Source organism: Nyctibius grandis, chromosome 6 (assembly GCF_013368605.1).
Source record: "Nyctibius grandis isolate bNycGra1 chromosome 6, bNycGra1.pri, whole genome shotgun sequence".
Lineage (NCBI taxonomy): Eukaryota > Metazoa > Chordata > Aves > Nyctibiiformes > Nyctibiidae > Nyctibius > Nyctibius grandis.
The window spans coordinates 7,825,446-7,852,648 of NC_090663.1; the positions used below are offsets into that span (position 1 = coordinate 7,825,446).

Sequence of the window (27,203 nt, forward strand, 5' to 3'; positions counted from 1 at the left end):
TGTCTGTTAAAAATACAGCATCTGAAATAATTTTTAACAAATCACAGAATCACAGAATGTTAGGGATTGGAAGGGACCTCGAAAGATCATCTAGTCCAATCCCCCTGCCGGAGCAGGATTGCCTAGATCATGTCACACAGGAACGCGTCCAGGCGGGTTTTGAATGTCTCCAGAGAAGGAGACTCCACAACCTCTCTGGGCAGCCTGTTCCAGTGTTCGGTCACCCTCACCGTAAAGAAGTTTTTCCTCATATTTATGTGGAACCTCCTGTGTTCCAGCTTGCACCCATTGCCCCTTGTCCTGTCAAGAGATGTCACTGAGGAGAGCTTGGCTCTATCCTCATGACACTTGCCCTTTACATATTTATAAACATTAATGAGGTCACCCCTCAGTCTCCTCTTCTCTAAGCTAAAGAGACCCAGCTCCCTCAGCCTCCCCTCATAAGGGAGATGTTCCACCCCCTTAATCATCTTCGTGGCTCTGCGCTGGACTCTCTCTAGCAGTTCCCTGTCCTTCTTGAACTGAGGTGCCCAGAACTGGACACAATATTCCAGATGCGGCCTCACCAGGGCAGAGTAGAGGGGGAGGAGAACCTCTCTTGACCTGCTAACCACACCCCTTCTAATACACCCCAGGATGCCATTGGCCTTCTTGGCCACAAGGGCACATTGCTGGCTCATGGTCATCCTGCTGTCCACTAGGACCCCCAGGTCCCTTTCCCCTACGCTGGTCTCCAACAGGTCTGCCCCCAACTTGTACTGGTACATGGGGTTGTTCTTGCCCAGATGCAGGACTCTACACTTGCCCTTGTTATATTTCATTAAATTTCTCCCCGCCCAACTCTCCATCCTGTCTAGGTCTATCTGAATGTCTAGTTCAGATTCATTTATAAATGTGAACACTTAAATGAGCTGCAATTTAGTTACTGATTTTACAGTGTATGTGTGTGCAGACTGTATCATGAGAGAAGAGCATATATGCATTGGTGGTGATACAAAGTTTTAGTAGCATGAGTTTGATCTGGTCTAAGCGATAGGTGGTAATCCATCAAATGCAGTAGGACTTTTTTGCATGAGTGAGTGCTAATGGGAATCTTGTTATATCACATTTTAGATGAAAATCACATTTCCTAAAATTTCATAAAGATTACTAGTAATGAGATATTTTTTTCCCTTCAGGTCTAAAATGTAGCTTTTATCATGTATAGGCCTCTGAATCATAAAGGAATCAAATAATTCAAAATGCTGCTTAAAATATTTCAAGGGGTCATAGGAATACTGTTCATTTCAGAAATAACTTGGACTAGCTGAAAAGTGCCAGAAAACCTAAAGAATTCTCTGTGAAGGGAGAACGAAAGAGGTATTTTTGATTGACCTTTGAGTTACCAGACCATAAAACAACATTTTGGTCCAGGAATGGATGTAGCCAGTCCTGAACCTCACTACAGCCTTAAACAATGGCTTTAAACCATTTCACCTGAACTGGTGTTCAGGGAATAGTGTGTAGAGGAGAAAGGTTAGTCCAGAAGGAAGGGAGGGGTGGTTGGAGCATAGTGGCCGTTCAGGGTAATGCGTGGAGCCTTGGCAGTGGCTATACGACAGCTGCTTGCTTTAGTGAGGGAAATGAGGATTTTCCTTCTGCTTTTAGGAATGGGAAACCTCTTGGGAACTCTGCTCTGGGTACGTTCCTGTCTGAGCATGGACTCTAAATATGATTTCACATCACTTGGCTTGTAACTTTGCTGGCTTCATCACACCTTGGTCTTCAAACCTGCAAAGCTTTCCTCTTATGTTAAGATGAATGGAAAACTGAGTAGGCACTTTACAGAGTTTCCTTACTCACAGTTAACTATGAGTTAAGAAGAATAGTTAAGTTGGTTTGAACTAAGTTTGGTTTCTTGGTTTCTTCAAGGCACAGGTAATGTGTGCAACACTAATTTATGTTTGCCTCTTCTTCTGTTAAAATTATTTAATCCATTCTATAATTCCTGAAACACTAAAAATTAATTTTTACCATGTATTTCTTAGTGTATTATATACTTACCAAATCTACTTCTTAGCAGGCAGGTTTTTTGTACAGGTTGCCGTTGTACTACTTGTGAGAGATGAACAGGGAAGCAGCTTATCTGTTTTGGTAGTGATTTTATGGTTGGCTTAAAGATGATCTAAACAGAGCAGCAATCAAAAGGGATAGTCCTGTCTCTGTTTCTTAACCTGATGATTCCCAGGGCATCCCTTGTACCAGCGACAGAGCTCCTGTTTCAGCAGGGACCTGAACTGACTGGAACCTCATCCAGAGAAGATGATTTCTGTAACAGCATTAAGCTTGGATAGCGAGACTGTCCCTTTCAGTAACTGAATAAACTCAGGTAATGCAGATCTGATTATGAAGGTCAATCTCTACTTTAATCAGAGGACTCAAATTGATGGAGAGATATATGATTAGCTCATCTCCCCATGTGAATTAAAAACTGGATTAAAAAAACCTACCAGATACTACTATTAGAATATATTCTTTTTTACTGTGTAATAAGATGTAGTGCTTGAAGTATGTACAGTAACTGCATGGGAGAAGTATGTTCCTGTACTTCTAAAAGTGAGATGTAACCTTTATTTTTGTATAAATATTACATGAAGACATTTAAGAGACTGACACTACAGTCACTTTTGATAATAGAAATGAAATATAAGTATCAAATGTAGGTGGTCAGCATAAATTTTGTAGGAGTCAATTTTTTTTTATGTTGGGGAACTATTAGCTTTAATAATGAAGGGTAACAGTTCTGTTTCAGCTCTCTGGGATGCATGGAAAGGAAAGGTGTTCTTAAACTTGGAGATCTTCGGTAGTTTAAATAAAGCTGTTACACCTCTCCTGAATGTGGTGTTTATTTTATGAAAAATTTGAATTATGCAGTAGAACTTTGCCTTTTTAATGTACTTTCTTAAGGCTTAAGAATATTTATGCAACCGAGTACTGTTGATTTTGGTGGATGGTAGGAGCCCAAGTAGTGAGGTATGAAAATACATCTGAGGATACATCTTGAGTGGTTACTGCTAAAGAATAACTAAACTGCCTTGCAGTATCTTCCCGAGAGAATAGTTTTGGTAAATGCACCAGTTTTCCAGACTGCCTTTATTTGCTGTCCTCTATGAAACTGCAAATGCACATGCTAGTCCACTGGGTATATTGAACATACTAATTTCTTCTGAACAATGGTTCATTAAGATCCACGGTTTTTTGAACTGTCTTGTGCCTTAAGACCTATTGGTCTCTTTGAGTAAATTTTTGCTGCTTTTAATTAAAATCCCTCTTGAGCTTATCTCAGATGTTAAGCCTGCTAAGGTCCAGAGATGCAGTAGCTCGTAACACAGAGTGATACAGGTTTTGTGCAATGCGCCTCACCACGATTGACCTCCCAATAGACATATCCAAGCTCTGTTTATCACTGTGTGGGATGGAGAGGGCTTTGGCACAAGTCTTGAGTAAACCTCAAGCTTGCATCTCCAGGACTGTGACAAGACTTATAGGCTATGGTCCTAGTACATTGCTTTAAAGAAAAACTGGTTCACTGTGTGGTTTTTATTGCTAAAGCCATTTGGAGCAAGGTCTGCTGGATCTCCAGCGTTGTACTTAGGCTAACTGGTGGAACCCTTTAAGCATTTTTACTAATTTCTGGAAATTATGAAATAGTGTGAAAAGTGCATTCCTAAATAAAAGTCAGCCTGGCCAAGTAGCCTATGTGCTATTGAGCAGCTACAAATCGAATGAATGGTGATACTTTTACTGGTAAACATAAAATGCGATTTGTCTGGACCACATCTCTAATTTGCCGTCATCTACGTTTGAATTTATGCTCAAATCACGGAGCAAAGGGGTGGGAGTGCGTGTGGGAGGTCCCTATAAATACAGCTCTTTTAGTAGCTTATGTTTTCCTTGTGTTTGCACACAGGAAAATTCAAGCACAGTTCTGAAATCTGTCAAAATGCCAGCATTTATTTCCTTGTCATTGTGTGTTGGATAATATAAAAGGATAGAAAAGGAGGAACTTGTAAGAGTCCTTACATGTAAGATACACTGTTTGACTGTTCAGTTTCTATTACTGGCGCTGATGGAATTATTTTTACCCAGTCAGTGTTTGCTTACGTAGAATATCCCCAAATTTTATTTAAGATGGCTGAAGCGTGTTTTGTGTTGCAATCAAATAAAAAATGTATTTGTTTAAAGTTGCCCCTTTAACTAGGTTTTGTGGCGATAAATATTCTGGTTCCCTAACCAAAATCTTCTGCCTCTAGAAAAATATTTAGTTGGCTTTGAGTAGATGCACATGAGATATTGGCATGGTGGAATAATTTGCAAGATCTTCCAGTGAGGGTATTAGCATATAAATAGCAGATGCAATGACGACCATCACAGCTGAGTACATTTAATTTTTAGTTTATAAGATAGAATGGGTTTTTAAATGCATAGCCATCAAGCCTGCTGAAAGACAAATGAAGTTTAGAGTTCACTTGTCTGAGGATGCCTTACATCATTTTTTTTTAAAAAGGAGAAACAGACACGCATAAAACTGAACAAAAGTGATTTCTTGGGTGAAAAGTAATTGAGATTGCAAACCAAGCTAATTAGACCATGCGAAATTTATTTAATGGTCCCAGCTGTAGTTTGTGAGTGGTGTTTTAGTAAGTAGATATGACTTTTTCATGTGCTATCTTTTCTTGTCCTTCTTTTTCTAAAATAATTAGTAAACGCAGTACATCTAGTCCTATAAACTGATTGCATTGTATATTTCACACATTTTATTGCTTGCTTTAGTTATGATTGCAGAGGCCCAGGTTTTTAAATCCTCTTAACAGAATGTAGCAATCAATTTGTATAAAACTGGGAAAAGGAGCAAAGGCTTTTCTTTACATATTTCCAAGTGTTGTGCGGTGGGTGGAGGGCTTTTTTTTGCTTTTACTACTGGTTGTGATGGATGAGCAAAGCATTTAACTGGAGCTGTGGTTGCACTGAGCTACACTAATAGCTGGAGGCTCTGGGAGTGTTGACTCCAAAGTAAAAGATACAATTGCATTTCTACTGGTATCCAATATTTGTTTGCAATATTTTTAATAAGATGGACACTGATAAGGAAACATCAGGTTTTTTTCAAAATTTTTTTAATGAGTTAGGGAGCAAATGGTTTGATGGCTCTTGTCTAGCTGGAAAAGTCAGCACTATTTTAAGTTTTTAATGAAAATTATGAGAATTGAGGAGACGTTCTAACTCTAATTACAATGAAAATAATGCATGTATATTTTCTGTTATTTTCTTTTTTTTACTGTATTCTCATATGCAAAAAAATTCAGCCCAAGAATCTGGAAATTATCTAGCTAAATGCTGTTTCCTCTCACAGTGAGGTATCTACTCAGGAATACTACCACATTAAAACAACCCAACGCATAGTTTTGCAAATGCATGATTCATTTAGATAAGTGAATAAATAAATAAATGTCAGCGTAGTAGAGCAGATTAACACTGAGTGGAAAAACTTCCCATCTCCATGCAACTTGAAGAGCAGTGATGGTGCAGGTAGCCTCTGATGTCTGGGAGGCTGGTCTCCCATCAGATGGACCATCCTCTAGTGACAGAGAGAAGGTGGTTCACCTTCCATCTTTGGTAAGACTGCCAAACTGCGTTAGTGACTTTCCTCGTATCACCTGATAATTAGAATGGATTTGAGAACAGGACCTTTTTTCCCACATTCTTTGGCAGGTTATTGAGAAAGAAGCAGTTGCATGACTACTTATCTTAGAGGTGTTTAATTCTGTACTCTACAAGAAAAGCTTTACGTTGTAGTATTTATCACTGGAGCTTATACTTCCCTTCAGTTATGGCACACTAGAAATGGCATACTGCTTGTCTTTGTCATAGTCTCGTTTTTCTTGTTTGCAAGTACCTAACCACTCATTCCTAGAGGATTATAATTTACTAATTCTACCACTCAAAATGTTGTCTTAAATATTTATTTCTTCTGATTTAGTTATGGATTGTTGATTTTTTTTTTTTTTTTTTAATTGACTGAAAGAGTTTACCTATAGTGGAAAAGCAGATAATAGGTGTCTGAACTTTCATGCTGCAGCTGTAGAGCTTGCTTTGGAGCTTTCTTCATGTTTGAAAAGTGAAATTTAAAAAAAAAAACCAGATACTTTTCTGACTAATAATGTTGCCCATGACCTCTCTTCCTTTCTTGAGAAAGGGAATGGAACAAAACAGCATAAATGGGATGGTTCTGATGAAGTACCACTGGAATGAAGTAAATTGAGATATAACTACCCAGTACTACTGTGCAACTTCTTGAATTTCCACCAGTGATGACTTTAAGATTCTAAAGTGAAAAGATAACTTATTTATCTTGTTAAAGATTATATCAAAATAAAGACTTTATGTCTGTTTGAAGGGAAAAGAGGGCTTAACTCCTGATAGTTAGCTAAGCAGTTAATTTTTTTTACAGGAAATCTAAATTTAATAGAAGACCCCAGGGAAATTCAAGGGTGTGAACAATAAGCATAATATTTTATGAAAATGACCCCCATATTTAAAATCTGGCATTATATGTTATGCATTGTAGCACCAAGTCCACATCTACCTTTTAGAAAATTAAAACACATAAATTCTGTTTAGTGTTTGATATGCGCTGCACTAGCTGAAAGCCATAATGCCCCTAAAACCTTGGGTTGCTTTTCACCTTTCATAAATTCCTGGGTAGATTCTATACAAAAAATAATTTTCAGCTCCGTGGCTCATTGTTATTCAAACTTGATTGATTGTCGTCATTTACTCAGTGAGGAAGTTAAGTGCTCCTGTCATTTCCGAAGAGTATAATTGGGACGTTTCACAGGTCAGCGGTAGTGACAGGTTTCCCTTTTGATTAGTGTTAGACTGATAACAAAAATTACAGTTTCCTATGATTAATGTTTTCTATAGTACTTGAATGCACACTTCATGGATTGTACCTAAACAAAGTGAATTTGCATCTGATTATGCCTTTTCGCCATCAGGCTTTTCATGTGCTTTAAAGTTTTAGACCATACAGGTAATACAGCAAAGTTGCTTCTAATGCATTTTTTCAAGTTGAGGATTAGTGAAGCCCACTTAATTTTAGTATATTAATGTACAGAGAGTGACGTGCCTCCAACGGCATGTGAACAAATTAGGAGAAATTTCAATTAAAGAGCGAACTCTTCTGAATTCTTTCTAATCCTCTCAGATATACCATGCACACAAGTACTTGTTTTATAGCCACTGATATTTTAGGTATAATCTGGTGATTTAAGTAAAATGATCAATCTGAACTAAGTTTGCTTTCTCTTACTAGTTTGGTGTTATTTCTCAATTCCTTAAACCTGTTGCTGTTTATTTGCTTACAGGCTACTTCTGAGTAAAAACTGTGGAAATACACTGAATTTACTTTCCCTGTTTTATAAGGTGAAAGTCACGCAGCTTTTACATTACGATGCAAAGTTGTAGACTAAGATCATGGCAAGTTTTAGCTTGGTAAAATATTTTCTAATAGCTAAATGAGAAATAGAAACTGAGTATGGAAAGCACAATGTTGCCCTGCTTCAAGCTAGAGAAATAAGAGTGGATGTTATTTCCGAACATAATTCAATTGCCCCTAACAGATAAAAAAGGGATGACCCCACCAGCAGAATTTTGAAACCAAAATACAAACAAACTAACTTCTCTTCAATCTCCAGCCCTCTTCTGTTGTGCAGAGTACAAAACCTGGTGATGTTTTTCTCTCTAAAGGCCCTTGGGAACGTCTTCCAAAGGTTGCGGTTTAGCACAGGTGTTCTTCTTTCATGTCTGGTGCCTTTGTGAGTTTGTGATTAGCAGTAGAGTATTTGACCCTGTCTTTGCACTAGAATGCTATTTTGGTTTCTGCTGCGGAGGTCAGGTGCAGCGTGCATCTGGCTTGGCCATGCAGGTAGGGCCTGAATTGTTTCTTGCTTTTAGGTGAGGAAAAAGGATTGTGGTGGGAAACAAAAAATAAACTAGGGTGCAGGATCCTCCAGCATAGCCTGAAGGTTGGCAGCTCTTGAGGTAGTGAGAATTGGGCTGAAGAGACTATGCGGTGGTTGGTACTTGTCTTTGGCAGTAGGGTACTTTCAAACATGATTATGCTGGGACTTCATTTTAAAATGAAGACTAATTAGGTGTTCTCTGGTAAGAATGTGGTAGTAAATCTACTCTGTTCTTCAGGACAGTAAATATTTTTTTAATTTTTTTTTTTCCCCCACTGGAACTGCAGCTTTCTTAAATCAAAGTCTTTTTCAAACGAAGGGAAGAACAGTACTTCTAACTTGCACCATCCATTTATTATATGTTAAAATGTAGCAATATGTGTATTAATATCAATTAATGTTCTCTATTAGAAATTAATTCAGACCAGCTTACAAGTAATACTGACCAAAAAGATGCTAATTTTGTTTTATTATTTATTTTCAATTTTTAACTACATTCAGCAAACCAAGATTGGTTTCTAGGTCTTTTGGCTTCAGAGTATATGTATGATTTAAAGGATGCAGCTGTGACACACGATTAGAGTAGTGAATTAAATTGGGAAAATTCTGCTGCAGGCAAAACCTGCAGTATCCTCCGGTGCTTGTAACAATGAGTAGTTGATATGAATATCAATGTAAGTCAGGTGCAGTAAGAGAAGCAAATGGAAAATAGTAAAAATGATACCATTCCTTATCTGTTGCTTTGGCTTGCTGCAGTGCAGTTGAAAAAAGTGATAGCCTATGGTCAAGCTGGTTTTAGTGGATACCTCTATTATTTGCTAGACTTGTAAAAGTGCATGGCAAACATACAATAATGCACTAATTATGTTGTTTTTAAGAATTAGGTGATACCCAAGGTGGTCAAAGAAAATAAAGCATAAAACCATTGCTGCCTTTTTAGGGCAGTTGGCATTTGCTGTTTTAAAATTCTGGTAGTACAGGCCATGTCTGAGGTGGCACAGGTTCTTTTAGCTTATGTGTAGTACAGAAGAAAAATTCATTTTCAGGTATGGAACAAGCTTAGAAAAAAAAATATAGAGACTTGCTGGCACATACCCAGTGGTAGCTAGCTGAAATGATACATAGGAAGCCACTTATGTGAATGAATTACCCTGGTTAGTTGGTAGGAACTCCATTCTTAATTTTCAGCTAGTCATAGGCACTCAATTTCAGACTGCAACATAGACAAGTGCACATTATAAAAATCCCATTTTGTTGGTCTTCACCATAGTAATGTGTGCAGTCTAATGGTATGAATGGTTAGGAGGTACCAAGTTAGTTAAGAAATCAATGTATCAAATTATTTTTAGTGCTGTTGTGAAGAAGAACAGTGAAACACTGTAGTATACAGATCTGAATATTCTTACTTTGGTCAGTATTAGCTTGCCAGTCCGTCTTCCCCTCGTGTTTGCCTGCTCTGGTTTTGAGCTCTTAAACAATTTGTGATACTACTTAACATGCCACAGACTATCTGGGTGCAGCTAAATGAGTAAAATCAACCAAAGGAGAAGAGATAAGGCTATAATTTGCTCATTAAGCCAAAATCTTGATGTTATTTTAAGATTTTTTGGCCTTATTTTATAGCTTCACACTTTCTCAGACTTCACCAATTGCATGTGTTCTAATGGATAAAAGGGGCTTTAAAGAAGCCCTTAGGATAGAGTATGGCTTTAGAGATAAAACGTTAAGCAAAGGCCTAATCTTAGATAAAGGTTAAATACATAATTAGGGAAATACTTTTGACACAGAGCAGTCTCAGTAGGGCTATCGAGATGTCTGTGAAATATTTTCAGTGTGAAGGGAAATGAAAAGCTGTCTTCACATTCAAAAAAACCCAACAAAAATATCTCTGTAGATGAAAGCCTCGGATGACGACGATGAGGAGGATGAAGATGAGTTTGTGGAGGTCCCTGAGAAGGAAGGTTATGAGCCTCACATTCCAGACCACCTGCGTAAGGAATATGGTGAGTTTGCCCAGCTGCGACAAGCTTTATCCTTGCATGTTACTGCTGCGCTAAAGTAAATAAACAGCCGTTCTGAAGTAATAAAGTGATCAGCGGTGGGGTAATCTCTGACTGCTATGAGGAAGTCATTACATAGGTACGGGAGCAGCGATTGGCTCTGGATAAACAAATACTTTCTAGGAGCAAAAGCAACCGAGACGAGCAGCTTATTTCATTCCATCATGTTTCACTGTAGTTTAGAGCCAGAAGCAGCACAGTGTATGCTTCTAAGTGTGCTAAACACATACTGGGAGTGAAGGGACTGCAAAGGAAAGCCGTAAATGAGCCTGAATATTAGATATACTGGTAACAGCCTGATGAGATGGGGTAAGGTTTTGTACTGTCGTCTGCATTAATAGCAGTTGGAGATGTGCAGCCCCTTCCTCACACAGAGTGGCCAACTTGCAGCTCCAAAAGAAGGCTTTTTGGTTTTTTTTTCATTGGGTGTTGCTATCACAAGATGTTAAACAGAGCTGAGCATTCAAGTGCAGAATTACAGCCATGGAGCACATACCAGATGACAAAGTACAGTCTTGGTCTGGCCTTCTTTTAATGCATTCTAAAGATTTTTTAAAAACTAAATATATACTTGTAATGTGTTTTTTTGTGAAATTGAGGGAGGAGTTACTGAGGAAAGTTAATCTCAAATAATTACATTTCAGTGCGTTACTCCTTGTCCTTTGCACATGTAGCTTATTAAGTGTCTGCAGCTTTGCCTCTGTGTAGCATTGTGTACTTTAAGATTCAGAAGATTTCAGTACCTTGTAGAGAAGGAGAGAGCAGCTGCCATCACACAGAAGTTAAAAACCTTGGACACTGTAATAAGTTTCTTGCTCCTACATTTCTCCATAAGTATTTGTGTAAGACTGGTGCTGTATTGTGCCTTTTTCAGTCCTGCTCATGCTTATTTTTAACTTATCTGTGGTTTGCATCTTAAAAGTCAGGCTATAGCTATTACATGCATAAGCCAAATGTTTCTTTATGCTGAAACAAGAGGGTGTGCCTGTGTAAACCCAAGATGATGTAACTCAAGTGACCTTTTTACTGTCTTCTGCCATCAAATTTGGCTACAGACAGTAAAAGATGATCAGTAAATATAACCTGTAGTGGCTGGGGTCAGCTCAAGGTCATCTCCAGATGTGAAGTCCTGCTAGTGCCTCAGTCCATCTACCCCATCTAGACTTAACCTGCCAGGACACCCTGGCAAGTAAAAGACCTGCATTGATTATCTGTATATCTGTGTTCCCCACCCAAGGAGTTGCAGCAAGTCCAACTGACTGGTTCCAGTTTGTTTGAATGAGGTAGATGTCTCTGTTCCTCCATGCCTTTAAAAAAATGTGGAAATTAGCAACTATATAGAGGACTGAGATTCGACTGGTGAGCAGGTAGCTGCGATGTGGTTTGACGTGACTCTTAGCATGGCTGTTGCTTGAAACAGTCTGTAGGCGCTTACTTTGTCCAACCAGGAGTTGGGGAAGGTGAAGTGGAACTGAGAGTATTGAGATAGTGAAATGGGAGGTGGCTGTGTGTGTTAGACAAGAACCCAGAACAGTGGTGAAGGGCTGTAGGACGCAAATTCAGGAACTGGGCAGTTTTTTATTTTTTTGTTAATGGAAAAAAATGTTATATTTAGATAAAATTATACCAGTATACATTGGCTGTCCCAACTACCTCAGTCTTGCAATAAATACTGAGTAAGTTCTAATTGTTGCTAATAGTGGGACTTTCAGAAAAGGAATATAATGGAAGAGAGGGGTAGCAGACTTGCAGACAGTTGTGAAACGCTTCTTACGTATACGTGGCTAATGAAGGAGCCCAAAAACATTGGTAGTGATGGTAAATAAATGAGCAAATGAGGTTCGTTATTAACATAGGTATGGTGGTTCTTTGGGTTTTTTCCTTCCTTTAGCAGTATCCTTGTGCCAAAACTGGCATTTTCTTAGTAGTTCCAGGCACTGGAACTTGTTTTTCATGTCCTTAACAGCAGCCTGATGAATCCTAACATGTGAAAGTTCCGTTTATACTTGTCAGCTTCCACTGGAAGTGAAATGTACTCATCTCTTCCCTCTCTCCCTCGCTCCCTTTCCTCCCCTGTCTTCCTCATAGACACGCATTTTTAAAAACTGAAAGCATCTTACCACTCTTTGTGTCACATTAACACAATACTTTGCTGCTATTTGAATTCCTTCTCATGGAAAAGGATAAAAGGACAAGCCTACTATCTATTCAAGGATACTTTAAAAATCTATATAAAATTGATTAAGAAATTCCAATTTGTATTTAAACTATTGCTGATGGGAAAATATATTATAGCGAAGAAGCCAATCTGTCAGAAAACAAAACCTCTCTCTCATTTTGTATACGTGTCTTTATGTAGGAGCTAATGGTCACACTTGGCTGTTCTTTATCTGATGTGTTTGTTAAAAATGTCATTTTGAAAGAAATGAGCCATTCTTGATGTTCTTGAAGTCATTCAGCTTTTTTTTGCTGCCGTGTAAAGTTACTATGTAAGCTCCCAGTTCAGGAAAGAGTCTGAAAAGAATCTGGAATTCCTGAAGAGAATTCAGGCAATCTTTTAAGCATGTGCTTTCTTCTGTCTTCGTGTACTTAAGTGCTTTCTTGGGCCAACTGGTCAGTTACTAGTTCAAAACCTGTTTCAGAAGCCGATATGTAACTGTTGCATAAATCAACTGACTTCTGTGTAATTGCTTCAGGTCTGCATGAGGAAAATGAAGAACTACATTTGCTCTACTGGATTCTGTTCTGCATGTGTTTTTAATAAGCAGAAACAAAATAAGCATCCCTTTGGCACATTTTTTTTAGAAAAGTGAATTATCATATTAAAATACACAAGAATATATTGATTTCATAGTAGCATGTTATCATCAAGAGCTGCCTGTGTTAGGCAGTCACCTCTCTAATTAAATATGGTTCTTTGTTCCATGTGCAAGTGCACTTATCATAGCAGTGACTTTAGCTTTATCTTAATGTAATCCAGGTGGGTTTTTCCTACATTTCTCTAGTTGATGAGGACTCTGAGCTAAGAAAATGAAAGTCTGTGCAAGTGGCATGTTCTAACTGGAACTTTAAACCTGTGTAAAATAAAATCTCAGTGTTATGTAGAAGGTGTGAACAATGTAAAGCTTTTTTTCCCCTTGTGTTATTAGTTTTTGTGAACAAACCAGGGAAAGTGAACAGCTCCTCAGATTTTTATACGAAACAGGAAAACAAAGTTGTAAGACATGACTGTGGAAATGGATTGAAACGTGACATGTAAATTATTGATTTAAAAGTCACTTTATTCCCTTTCACTTCGCTTAGGGAAATAGAAGTATCATCCTACCAACAAGGTACATTTCAAGCTGAGATGCTATTTCTGATGATGCATACATGTATCTGTGGTTCTCCTGAGATCTGAAAAGTTTGTGAAAAATTAAAAGCTATTTAGAGACAGGGGAAGTTTTGTACGCATATGTATACAGACATGTGCAGTTGTATTAGCTGTGTGTGTATGTAGTTGATGATGATCTCAAAATTGATGATGATATGTAATATATAAGATGAACTGAGCATGGGTGCAGTTTGGGTGGAGGAAGAATTTAACAAGTCAATTTGAATCTCCATGTATAAGATGAAATGTAAATTTGTTAACTGAAGTGTGAAGATATAACCCATTAGGGGTGTCATGCCAAATTAGCATTACCAGACTTTTAACGACCTCCCATTTGTATAATCCTTATTTACACTTGCACCTGATGTCTGCAACAGACAAGAGACCAGCCATCCTGTGGCACCACAGAGCCCTTTTAAATACCTTATGTTGCTGAAGAGGAATATTGAGCTGAAAAAGAAAGAGCACTGTGAAAATAATTTTCACAGGTTTACTCTGGTTCTCAGCACTCCTCACCGATGCTGCTTATATACAATACTTGCCCTTGTATAGCTAGTATTGCTAACCCCGTAAAAACTGAGGCATTATTCATTTAAAAGAAAGGTTTAGGGAGAGAGAAAATCTTGTTTCCACTTGAGATTTCCCACATTCCAGCCTTTGATGGTCAGCTGTAGGTCACATTGGCTTAAAGCCTTAAGGTGGATAAGGTAAGGGATGGAACTGTGCATCTTCTGACATCGTTCTTGTGCCATAGAGAGGATTTGGTCCTGACACCAGGATAAGAGATTCCTTCCTGCCCTTGGTGGTCTTGGCATAGCTTGCAGCTGAGCTCTGAACCGCGTGGGGAAAGAAAATATTTTGTTTAGTTTTCTGTTATTAGTCTTGATTAGGGTTCCCCAGCGGTAGGCATATTTGAAAAACTTACTAAAAGTCGTTTTGCAATAGCTTTTAAAAATGGGTAGGGTGGTGATCAAGTCTAGGCTCCTGCAGGAGAGAGAGTGATTGTCATGGCAATGATCATGAAGTAGACTTGCCTCAAGGATGACTCAATGCAAATAAGAGAACACAAGTGTGGGATTGATACAGCAGCTTCTGTTGCTAACAGGTAGCTATAGTTCACACGTAATGTAAGGTGGGTTTATTTGGGGCGAGATGTACGTCTGAAGAGCAGTTTGGCCAATTGCTTTCATCAGCTACAGGCCATAAAAATGTGCATCACTGTGATTAACCGAATCACAGAATGGTTGGGGTTGGAAGGGACCTCTGGAGATCACCTCGTCCAACCCCCTGCCAAAGCAGGTTCCCTTAGAGCACATTGCACAGGGTCATGTCCGGGCGGGTTTTGAGTATCTCCAGAGAAGGAGACTCCACAAGCTCCCTGAGCAGCTTGTTCCAGTGCTCTGTCACCCTCAAAGGAAAGAAGTTTTTCCTCATATTCAGATGAAACTTCCCATGTTTCAGTTTGTGCCTGTTGTCCCTTGTCCTGTTGCTGGGCACCACTGAGAAGAGTCTGGCCCCATCCTCTTGACACCCGCCTTTGAGGTATTTGTAAGTGTTGATAAGATCCCCCCTCAGTCTTCTCTTCTCCAGACTGAATAGACCCAGCTCCCTCAGCCTCTCCTCATAAGGGAGATACTCCAGTCCTCTGATCATCTTTGTAGCCCTCCACTGGACTCTCTCCAGTAGTTCCTTGTCTTTCTTGAACTGGGGGGCCCAGGACTGGACACAGTGCTCCAGGTGTGGCCTCACTAGGGCAGTGTAGAGGGGGAGCAGAACTTCCCTTGACCTGCTGGCCACACTCTTCCTAATGCACCCCAGGATACCATTGGCTTCTTGGCCACAACAAGGGCACATTGTTGGCTCATGGTGAACTTGTCCACCAGAACTCCCAGGTCTTTCTCCACAGAGCTGCTTTCCAGTAGGATGGTGCCCTGCCATAGCTGTAATGAAAACAAATGTTTTTAATTACATTGTTATTTGGGAATGAAATTGCTGAGGCTCTACTGACTGTTGGATCACAAAATAGACACAGATGTCCTGGCTAAATGGAAATTAAAAAAGGTACTTAAGCTGAAGATCAGACTGATAAAGGTTGCTTTCAGCTTCAGCATTGTTGTGGCTGCCCCCTCCCTAGCAGTGTTCAAGGCCAGGCTGGACGGGGCTCTGAGCAACCTGGTCTAGTGGAAGGTATCCCTGCACATGGCAGAGGGGTTGGAACTAGATGGTCTTTAAGGTCCCTTCCAACCCCAACCATTCTATGATTTCTAAGTTTGTCTGGGTTCTGCTTTAAAAGCCTAATAGTTTTTTTTAGTCTGGTTGGATTTGTCTGGTCTCCATACCTCAGGAACTTCCTGAGGGAATTCTTCCTGCATGTGAAGAACATGGAGAGCAGTTTTACAGGAAGAAACAGCTCAGTGAAGACCACAGCAAAAACAAACCTGCAGACTTCAGAGTGTACGAAATACAGTTCTCGGGAGCTGAATTTGAGACTTAAAATTACACTATCTAGGCTAAAGACTTGTGAGTATTACTCAGCTTCTCTAAGGGGAAAAAACAAATCAGGTTTCGCAGGGGCAAGGACAGGCAGAACTCTACCTACTTACCTTCCACTGTCCTGTGAAATTTTGGTTCCTTTTTCCCAGATTTGGAAAATGCAATTAACACACAGTTGTGTTTTTCTCTCTAGACAAGAGTCTAGTATTTAGAATAATATTTGTATTAATATTACTATAAATTCTTAAAAAAAAAATCACAGTTGTTCCATGATTGAAATAGCATGCATTGACTTATCATACATATATAGAGAACACATTCAGCATTGAAGTTAGGACCCAGTCATGAACTGCTATAATCAAATATGTGTTGTGTGGTCTCAATTTTTCTTACAATATACTACATTAGAAGTATTTAATTATAAGTTTACAAGTGACATTGCCTCATTATATTAGTATGCTTTGAATATATCTGTATATGGACAAACACATGTTCTATATAGCTACACTTAGCACAATGATTGAGTGAAACTTATTATAATGCAGTGTTTGGAATGAAGATAACTTTGCACATTTATGAAAAAAAACATGATTAACACTTCCAATGAAATACTTCTACATCCATGTAGAAGTATTGATTGTAGGTATTTCTTCTGATGCATCCTGATCAGTTGATCATGCAAACCCTTCCTCGCTCTAAGGCAAGGTCCTTCTATGTAAATACGGTTCCCAGAAAATCTGACAGGACATGGGATATATTTGATTCCTCCTAAAGTTCTTAGAAATTAATAGTCACTGCACAGGATGCTGATAATACTCCCGAGTGGTTTGCAATAGCAGTGTACCTAATAGGAGCTATGCAATGGCCAGGGACTGCGAAAGGATGAGCAAGAAGTTAACAGGTCACAATGTAAGGTGTAGAAAGGCTTTCCTCTAAACTCTGCTTCTTTGATTTATTCTGATTCTTAAGTGTGATTGTAAAACAACAATAAACAGGGTTAATTAATGAGAATTAATTTTATAACAAATTAACATATTCTGTAATTCCAGTAAGCCAAACAAAGTATTTATGTCATGTTAATGAACTCTTCTAGTTAACTAACATAGTTGTTATCCTTTTGTCTTTAATTTGAATTTCCAAAGTAGAATTCTAAAATCTTAGATAAATGTAAATGAGCATAGCTGCGTTCAAAGGTGCTGGAGGCATCTTTTTTGGTTGTTTAAAACCTCTAATTGTAAAAGACCCCTTGACAACTTTTTAAAAGTAGTGTAATTTAAACAGAAATATTAATATGTGCAGTTGTCCATGTGATAAGTTGCTTTGAGTGCACACACAGTTTGTGTGCTGTGAGAATATTTGCTAAAGCCACCTCCAGCATTTCAGAATCCTCCCCTTGCAGCTGCAGATAGCAATTTGTTTAGTGGCATTCAAGGGTAAAAGAAGAAACTATATAAAATTAAAGAGGAAGTTTTCTACCACAATAAATGGTAAGAGTTCTAATCAATGTTACCCCTGTATGAATACTTTTAAGGTTTTGTCCATAACAGATATTTGTATTAATTTTTTCCCCCTCATTTTAAAGTTCTGTGTAGATAAAGTGATACTAACAAGAAAAAGAGTCGGGTTTGGTTTGGTTTTTTTTTTTAGGCAGAGATGAAATTTGATCCCAATTAAAAAAAACCTGAACATTCCTTTAATTTGTGATGGTTTCCTAAAGATCAGCTCTCTGTCAGGGATGACATATAATTCCAATCTCCATCCCTTATGAGTAGCAGAACCTTCGGAGACAATGAAATCTTCCTCCCGTATGTTAATTTTGTTCACACACATATTTGTGCATGGAGTGGTGTAGCAGAACTGATCCTGAAACACTGGAGCTGTTTGGAAGCAAAGCCCCAGACACAGACTTGAACCCTCTGGTCTGCAAGTCCATATGACGTAAGCTTTCCAAGTTCTGTTCACTTAGCACTAGAGCTGATTGTGCTTCCTGAGTAAAATACATGCAGGTTCTTTTCATTACAAGCACAGCAGAGGGTAAGTGGGGAAATATTGTACCTGAACTGCTGGATTTTCCTGACAGTCTTGGAGAGTGTCTGTACTTACACAAATCACATACATTCGGCTTGACTAAGACTCAACAAATGGCAAACAAATGATTATATTTTTTCAGGAAAGTTGAAGTCCATAATACTTGTTTATATTCTGTCTTCATTTTTTCAATTAAACTTAAGTGAATCTGAAGTAGCTAGATTTTGTCTAAAACCACACAGCTGAGGAAACCTGTGCTTACTCTTTCTCTGAATTTTCAGAGGGGCTTTTATCTCCCCCTAATCCCACCATTTCTGTCAGGACATAATCTCTTTCTCAAATTTACATTTTAATTACAAGGCCAGCTGAACTAGCTAAAATCAATAATGTCAGCATTCAGCAGCCTAACTTCAGCTGAAACCCCAGCCTCTCTCTTTCCTTCTATCGATTTATCTTGTGAACACGGTCTACTTTATTGCTTCAGGCAAATAGGTGCCATTTGGTCAATTTAAACAAAAAAGAGGATTTGAACATTTTTATGATTCTTTCTAAAAGCTGCTATTGGAACAATTGGAACCCACGTGCTGTACTTGTGTTAAATAAAATACACAGAACAGCAGAATTCTTAAGAGGAATTTTACTTTTAAAACTGCACTTAATCCCATCTATGTCTTAAAAAAAAAACCCACCCTGACATTGGATACCATTCAGCTAGGGCTGTCTGCATGGTGACTCATGTCTTTACCTTGTTGGCAAAAACTAGTTTTATAAACAAATATTTTTAAAAAAATCCACAGTAGAGGTGGTGTTACTGATGTCGTAGTGTATTTACCTTTAGCTGTTTTTCTGTTAATGGCTTAAAATAAGAAATCAATGGGAAAATATTTTGTTCTTGTAACTCTTAAGAATTCCTGTATTGATCTTCTGGATATGATTTTATCTGTCTAAATGTCACATTGTCCATTTATCTCTCTTGCCTTTTCTGTGTGTTGCTGACTGCTCGTCTCTGCTGTTCCCCTCCTCTCCCCCTCAAACAAAATCAGTGTGGTGAATGAGCAATCATGCTTTCCATAACCATCATAGGAAAAATTGGAATAAAATAGGATTTCCTGAGAACTTTTAATGCATATGCACATATTCTCTCTGAAGAGGAAAAAAGTTGTGGTGAGAGACACATACACAGTGGGATTGAGTGCGCCCTCAGCAAGTTTGCCGACGACACCAAGCTGTGCGGTGTGGTCGACACGCTGGAGGGAAGGGATGCCATCCAGAGGGACCTTGACAGGCTTGAGAGCTGGGCCTGTGCAAACTGCATGAAGTTCAACAAGGCCAAGTGCAAGGTCCTGCATGTGGGTCAGGGCAATCCCAAGCACAAATGCAGGCTGGGTGGAGAATGGATTGAGAGCAGCCCCGAGGAGAAGGGCTTGGGGTGACGGTTGACGAGAAGCTCAACATGAGCCGGCAATGTGCGCTTGCAGCCCAGAAGGCCAACCGTATCCTGGGCTGCATCAAAAGCAGCGTGGCCAGCAGGTCAAGGGAGGTGATTCTGCCCCTCTACTCTGCTCTCATGAGACCCCACCTGGAGTACTGCTTTCAGCTCTGGGGCCCACAACATAAGAAGGACATGGAGCTGTTGGAGCGAGTCCAGAGGAGGGCCACGAAGATGATGAGAGGGCTGGAGCACCTCTCCTATGAAGAGAGGCTGAGAGAGTTGGGGCTGTTCAGCCTGGAGAAGAGAAGGCTCCAGGGAGACCTTAGAGCAGCCTTCCAGTACCTGAAGGGGCTGCAGGAAAGCAGGAGAGGGGCTTTTTACAACGGCATGTAGTGACAGGATGAGGGGGAATGGTTTTAAACTGAAAGAGGGTAGATTTAGATTAGATCTTAGGAAGAAATTCTTTCCTGTGAGGGTGGTGAGACACTGGCCCAGGCTGCCCAGAGAAGTTGTGGCTGCCCCCTCCCTGGCAGTGTTTAAGGCCAGGTTGGATGGGGCTTTGAGCAACCTGGTCTAGAGGAAAGGTGTCCCTGCCTGTGGCAGGGGGGTTGGAACTAGATGATCTTTAAGGTCCCTTCTAACCCAAACCATTCTATGGTTCTATGCACTGCCTTAGGAATGCCGGCTTTGGTTTTGGGGTGTTTTCCAGAGAGCAGAACAGGGAGGCAGGGAAGAGCTGGGTTTGACACAGGCTTCAGACTGTGGTGAATGTGTTTTGTCCACTCTGCAGTGCTTGCTGCCTGCAAACGTTCAGACAGTTGGGTACCTGCTGAAGTCTTTCTGGGACAGCCGCAGGACTGGCACTACTGAAATACCTACTCTCAGATGTGTGTTCACTCCTGTGGAGTATCTACAGCATACTCCAGTAGCTTTTTCTTAGGAAAGGTGGAATGCATCAGCCTGCCAGAGCTGGGGCTGGTCTCTCTATAGACATGGGAAAATACTATCACACACAAGTTGCATCACAGATATACTTGCCTCAACTGTCTTGTTAAAATGATCCACACTTCTCTTTGTCATACACTGGATAAGCAGAAGGAATGTATTGAGCTGTCATGGCAGAGCGAGGAGAAGACAGAGAAGTCTCTATGAATGCTTACTAACTGCTGATGGCTAGTGCTGTGTCGTCCTCTTTCCTCCTCCACATCCTATTTCTTTCCCTCACTTGTTTTGAGTGGGGCAGGTAAGCCATCTGCTGCAGTTGCTGTTACTGGCCTCTGCCCTGCATCGCCTTGCCCTTAAAACATTTTCCTTCATTGTTACCAGTATAAGCCATACTAGAGAGACATGAGATCTCAGATGGTCTTATGAGGGTCCTCATCCTTGAGAGTATTCTGGGGCGCTCTCTTTTCTCTGGAGTCAGTTGTTTTCAGAAGATCTAGGAATGACTGAAGTGACCATTCGCTGTATGCAGCATTTAAAGGCTGCACGTGCACACAAGCCGGATCCAACTGGATGTCTGCTTTTGTTTCTCATCTCCTTCTGAGGGGCTCTGGCTTTGTGGATTTTGAATTGGGATTGTCAGCTCACTCTGGGGAGAGGATGTCCAGGTGCTAAGCTGAGCAGGGGGTTGACAGGGCATCCTTCTCAGCGCCCTGAGCTTGGAGCCTTGGAAAATGAGGAGGAGATGTCATTCCCTGTGCAAGGACTCAGCTCCTCGTCTAGATACTTGGAAAATGTAGACCCATGTGTATCTAGGGGGTGGATCTAGCAGGTTGCCAGCTCAGCAACTTGACGTGTGGCTGAAGTCAGGTAATGCCTTCTGTGTGGTTGCACCCCATAGGTTACAGGGAACGTGTGGTACAAATGAGTCAAGGTCAGGATGAATTACTGGAAGACCTTATAAAGTAGAAAGAGGAGTCAGGGCAAATTGCTCTGATTTTGTTTGTGAAAAATACGTTTTTCTCTGAAATTAAAATATTTTGTGTACCAAAGCTACGTGCCACTATGGGTCCTGCAATTTCCCACTCAGAGATCAGGTCATACCACATTAGCTTTTCCTTTTTTAGTTGATATCTTGTGGTACATTTAATGATTAGCAAAACAAGTTAGCAAAGCAAGAATACTTCTAGATACAGCTTCAGGGCTGGCTAGAAGTGGGCAAGAGACTAAAAGTCCCAACTAAATAGTGGCTAAAACATGTCAGGTAAAGTCAGGGTGCTTTTCATAAGGCTGAGATAATTTGCTTAAAATTTTAGGCTTGTGAAGCCATGACTTTTTTTGTATTGATTTAGGTTTTTTAGGGGCTGGGGCCTTGCATTTCAATCACTTCTTTTATAAAAAGGCTTTCTGATGGGGAAAATCTAGTCTATTATGTTAGTGTGAGGGATCACGTCTTTCCATTTCTAGCTGTCATTGCTTGAAAAGTTCTTGTTACTATTGCCAGGTAATAGAGTTGCTTCTCTAGCTCAGTGGGTAGAGGCATGTGCTGTCTAACAGCTCAGCCTGTCTAACAGCATCATTGCAGTCCGTGCTGGCTGTCTAATCTAGCTGTATAAAGTAATTAAGTTGCCCCACCACCGAGCTGCTCGTGCTGAACATCGATGCCTGGTACTGCCTTGCGGTGGGCTTGTTCTTCAGGTGTAGCTCAGGCATTTACCTTCTCTTGAGCATACTCATTGCTTCTGCCAGCACTTAGATATTTTATCTTGGCAAATTGGGTGTTTGAGTATCTGAAAGAAGAATGTTCTCTAGATAATTCTGTTTGTGGATGTATTCAGGAATTGAAACTCAACCATTCTCAGTGATGCTGTCCCTTAACAAATCAAAAAGGAAAAAGAGAGAAATTTTGGTTTATATTCTCAGCTCTGAAGGGTCAATACAGTAGCTGAGAATCATCAAAGAACAGGGCTGTGCCTCACACACGCTTTGTTTTTTCACTGGGTGTGCTTCCTTCCAGCCATGCTGGGTGGTGACGGTTCCCATTCTCGTCAGTTGTGTGTTGCAGTGAATCCCCTGCCCAGAAGTGGTTTCTCTTTCCCAGGCTGTAAGAGTTTTAGCAGGACTTTTTGCTGAGACACCACAAAGAATTAATCTTGGCACACAGGAGGGTATGGATGTATGCCTGTCCTTTTGCTTTCTACTGCTTTTAGATGTCTTTTGGGACTCTAGGTGTTAAACAGTAGTGCCAATAGTTCCTTTCTTCTGTTTTACCTTGATATAACCTTAAGTACAGAAATAATGTACCAGCAAGAAGATGTGACACTAGAAACTTATGTACAAAAAGCAGTATTGCAGTTTAGGCAAACATGTATTGTTAAAATCCTTCTTTCCAAGGTGAAGTAACATCATTCTTTGTTGTCACACCATTTCATGCAAATGTAAAAGTGGATTTGCTGTAGTTATTCAGTATGTTTCTGTCCCAAAATAAGAAAAAAATCACAGGCAGAAATACCACTCTTGTCTATGAGTGGGATTGATGTCCAATGCAAACTGAAACAACTCCTCTACATGTAATCAGTATCCTGAGCTGTTTGGCCCCGCTGTGAAGCGTTGATGGTGGGAGAAGTGAATCGCTTCTAAACACTGAGGCTTTTTTTCAGGGCTAGAACCCCAGTCACCTCCAAAAGGACCAGCGGGGAAGACATCAATGGGACCAGCTCCACTGAGCTCCCACGTCCAGCTGAAAGGGAATGAAGATGAACTTGATCCAACGTGTGCAGCTGCCACATTGAAACTTATTAGAGACAAACTACCAAAGTTACCACCTCCACATGCCAGGTTATCTTTGTTTTAATTCTTGTAGAAACCTCTTGCTCTTACTTCTATATATTAGTTATGAAAGCACACAGAAAAGCGCTCCTGAACTAGGCAAGCTGTTAAGGCTGTCTCAGTTTCATTTTGAAGTTACAATTCTTTTACTGAGATGTATGTACCTTCACTTCCTTAATATTTGGGATTTTGTTAGTGATTGCATCAGGCTCTTAAGGAATATTTTGCTACTCACTTGATTTAGGTTTTATTTGGTGTAAATGGCCTCTATGAAAATAAAAGACATTCCCTCCTCTCCTAACAAAAAGCCCCATCCCCATTTACTGGGGTAATTTTTGGCTTGCAACTAAGCAGAACCATATCCTAATGCTAAATTAGAAAGTAGTTTCAACCGTCTCTTGCTTCCTATTGACTTACGCTGTCCGTGCTTCCTGGAGGTGTGTTTTACTGATTCCAAAGACGTATTTGTTGTCAATCCTATTCAAAGCTTGGTGACATTCCAGCCTTGTCCAGCATTTAGCTGTGATTTGGGGATAAAACTGGAGTAATCTACTTAGTGGCATGTTCCTGAAAAGACACTTCTGCATTGGCCAGAAAAGCCCTGAAAAGCTAGCAAACTGGGATGTAATCTCAGAAAGAGAAAGGGCTTTACTTTATTAGAACGTGGGAATTTGGAGTATTCAGGTGTACATTTTGACTTCTAATCTTTTAAAAATTAACGTTTCAGTAAGGTGGCTAAGACCATTTGCAGCCCTATCAGTGAATAGCCAATGTCTCCATAGTAGTACTCAGGTTTTTGAGGACTGATGAGTTCTGTAGTGGTGTTGCACAATGAGTATTATGAGTCTGCAAGATGGAATTTTGTCAGCAAAACCAAAGACTTTTCAATCTGTGTGACTGCCATGCAAACATGGGCACGAGTTTACAGAAGCAAGATATTTCTAAAAATGGTTTGTCACATCAGTAGCTCGTGTTACAGTACAGCATGTATGATCCACTACTGCCCCCATTAGATCTCTCGGCTTCTACACCCATGGTATATAATGCATTATATCTAGCTTTAGCTGAATGTGCAGTTCAGCTTCATGGTGCAGTGTGCTGTACTTAGAGTGTGTGGTGTTATGGTCTGTATCCTTTAAAAAAACCAAACAAACAAAAAAAAAGGACAATCCTGTAAAGGTAGTTGTAGTCCTAGACCTAAGATAATACTAACGTTGGTGTGAAAATCCAATGAAAAAAGAGAAAAAGTTGTGATCACTGCTGTTCTGTATTGACTTTTCATCAATTTTCTCCAGTGACTCTGCAACTACTGAGCCAGCAGCCTTAGAAGAGCCTGACAGTAAGAGAAGAAAACTAGAAGAAGAAAGAGCTAAAGCTCCCCTCATGCCTTTTGGATTAGATCTTCACTACTGGGGACAGGATCAGCCAAGTGCTGGGAAGATTCTCAAGTAATTCTCTTTTTCTTTTAAGACAAATTAAACAAATATATAGATTTACTTGTACTCAGAGGTCATACAGTGGGGTGACTGCTATTTCTTTTGATAATTACTTTTCTCCTTTCCCTTGTGTTGTAGGACCCATAAACAAAGTCAGAAATTCTACCTTAAAATGTTATTTGTTTTGAGAAGATATGATACTAATTAAATGTCCTTTGATGCTTCAAAGCACATTTTTTTCTGTTCTTTTCATGTTTGTGTGTTATTTGCAGCATGGCAGCACTTACCCCAATTAAAATTGGTACTTTATTATGCGAAGTGCTGTGCAAATGCATGATAGACGGTCCCTCTGCTGGAGACTTTATGGTGTAAATAAATAGCAGACAAGGTAGGAGAAAGACTGGGGAAGGTGTCAGAGGTATTTTTCCTGACTTTACAGAGTAGTAACTGAAGAAATTGATATCCTTGTTCAGGCACACAAGAAATAGGTGGAAGTTATAGGATTTTAATTTGGATCTCGCACTTTCCATTCTTTGAAGTGTTGGTGGCTTGGGGAGAGCTTTAGCAAAGCCAGGGATAACAGATTGTAGGTATACATCAGAACTGTTTCTAGCAGTCAGTTTTTAAAACGCCTTTTTAGCACTAGTATTTTTATGTGAAAGTTGGGATGCAAAGTCCTCCTTCTATGTATAAATTTAACTTAAATCCACCAGAACTTTAGTATAAGTGTGTACCGTATCTGGCTTGGAAAAGGCAAAAACCATTGACTGGCTCGGTTGCAAATCAAACTCTCGTATTCTCAGCAGTATTAATTTAACTTAGTTTGTTTTCTTATCAAAACAAACATAAAATCCAACCCGTGGTCACAGTCTGAAGACAGTGTTTGCAGAAAAGAGCAAGAGGAAAATGTTGCCCCTGTACCAGATTGCATAAAATGCTGAATATGTTTTAAATTATTGAAAGCCAGTGAAATTTGATACATAATAGTGCTTTAACACAGTCACTCCAAGCTTTGGGTTCTGTCTCGGGTGGTGTAAGCTCTTCAAAGCCTATAAAATGGTTAAGATTTTCAGCAGGGCTTTAAGAAGCATTTGTCTGTGATAATGCCAAAAAGGCAGTAAGGCTTTATTTTACATTGCAAATGAGTTATTCAAGTCATAAGTGAAACCAGAAGCATATTTCACTGCCTGTCTGCCTTGTGCTGTACTGTATTATTTTTATGCTTTCCAATAAAATAGAGGGCACACGTCTGAACCTTATAGTCTGTAACTACAGATATGCCAATCTAACTAAAGATAATTTAAGTAACTCTGCACACACAATACCATTGACCCCTGGGTATAAAATATATTTAGTGACAAATTAAGGTAGTCCTTTAACTTTTCTATATGCACACATGCTGTCTCTATGAGATGCCTAGGGGAAAAAGCAAACCCAAAAACCAGACAACACATATGGAATGTGTGTGGAATTTGAATTTCTAAAATCTGAAGTGGAAAAGTCTTTCCCCTTCGCCTGTTTAACACTACACTTACTTAATTACAGCACTTATGATAAATTAAAATTTTGATAGTGAGAATGTAGCTACCAGGAAGATTATTTTCTAAAGAAGTTTTGTTTAACTGGTAAATGGCGAACCATCACCTTCTCTAGAAGGTGGCAGTAACTGTGGGCTTTACAAAAAGTTTGGGCCAAACCATTTTTCCTGCTTCTGCCTTCACTCACACAACTCATTAAGCTAGTTTAAGAACTCTTAAATTGAGTTTATAAAGCTGTAGTAGTACCTTTTTTTGAGGGGAGGGGCAGTGTATACTGCACAGTGTTGTACTGTGTAGAGACTGCTATGCCAGCTTAACCAGCTATTTTGGATAGCGTGGGCCTCCCAAACTCACCTACCCCTCCTTGAATTAAATTAGCGTACTCTTAGGATCAGAGTAAACTGGCTGGTGCAGCACTTTTTATGACCGTGACTAGGATATTTGAATGAGCTCATTTAGCACTTGGTCCAGGATCTCTGTATGCATCATACTGGTTTTAGAATTTATATTTACTCAAGCTTTTGATAAGCTTCCCATCATCTTAGGAATGCAGTTGACATAAATTTGCTGAAAGAGTGCAACATTTCTCCAGAAGATGAACTTTCGTTTATATTTCAGTTAACCATTACTTGTCTTTTATTCCTCTTAATATATAGCTATGTAATTTCCATTAAAGCCTCTGTTATTTGTCTGCCTCAGTAACACTCTTTCTATGAGTGTGAGTGAGGTGTTGATCTTCTAGTTGATTATCTGTTCCCCTTTTGTTCCCTCTTACAAAGAGGTTTTGTCACATGCATCATTTTTTCAAACAAAGATCTCATGTTCTGCCTTTTTAAAGCGTTGCTTAGAATACAAGAGCAGAAAATCAGAAAACTTTGGGATTTAGCTCTGTTTTGTTCTTTTCTCACCTGCTTGTAAGTCATGCTGGGATAAAATAATTTATATCCTTATAGTAACCAATAGTATTTATTAATATCTGTGCAGGAATCAGACTATTTTAAGGCTAGTTCCCAAATACTGATCAGTGATATATAGAGTAAAACATAATTTTCATTTCCTTGAGATTTGT

The 27,203-nt window shown here is 39.5% G+C and overlaps 1 protein-coding gene across 1 annotated transcript in view; it reads left to right on the forward strand.

Annotated features, from left to right (window-relative positions):
- The window catches only part of UVSSA (UV stimulated scaffold protein A), a 60,526-nt gene that overhangs the window by 16,951 nt on the left and 16,372 nt on the right, over positions 1 to 27,203 (forward strand). The window contains exons 7-9 of the mRNA XM_068404059.1: positions 9,898 to 10,006; positions 22,992 to 23,169; positions 24,456 to 24,608. Coding sequence (XP_068260160.1) covers positions 9,898 to 10,006; positions 22,992 to 23,169; positions 24,456 to 24,608 — 440 coding nt within the window. The remainder of the gene's footprint in view (positions 1 to 9,897; positions 10,007 to 22,991; positions 23,170 to 24,455; positions 24,609 to 27,203) is intronic.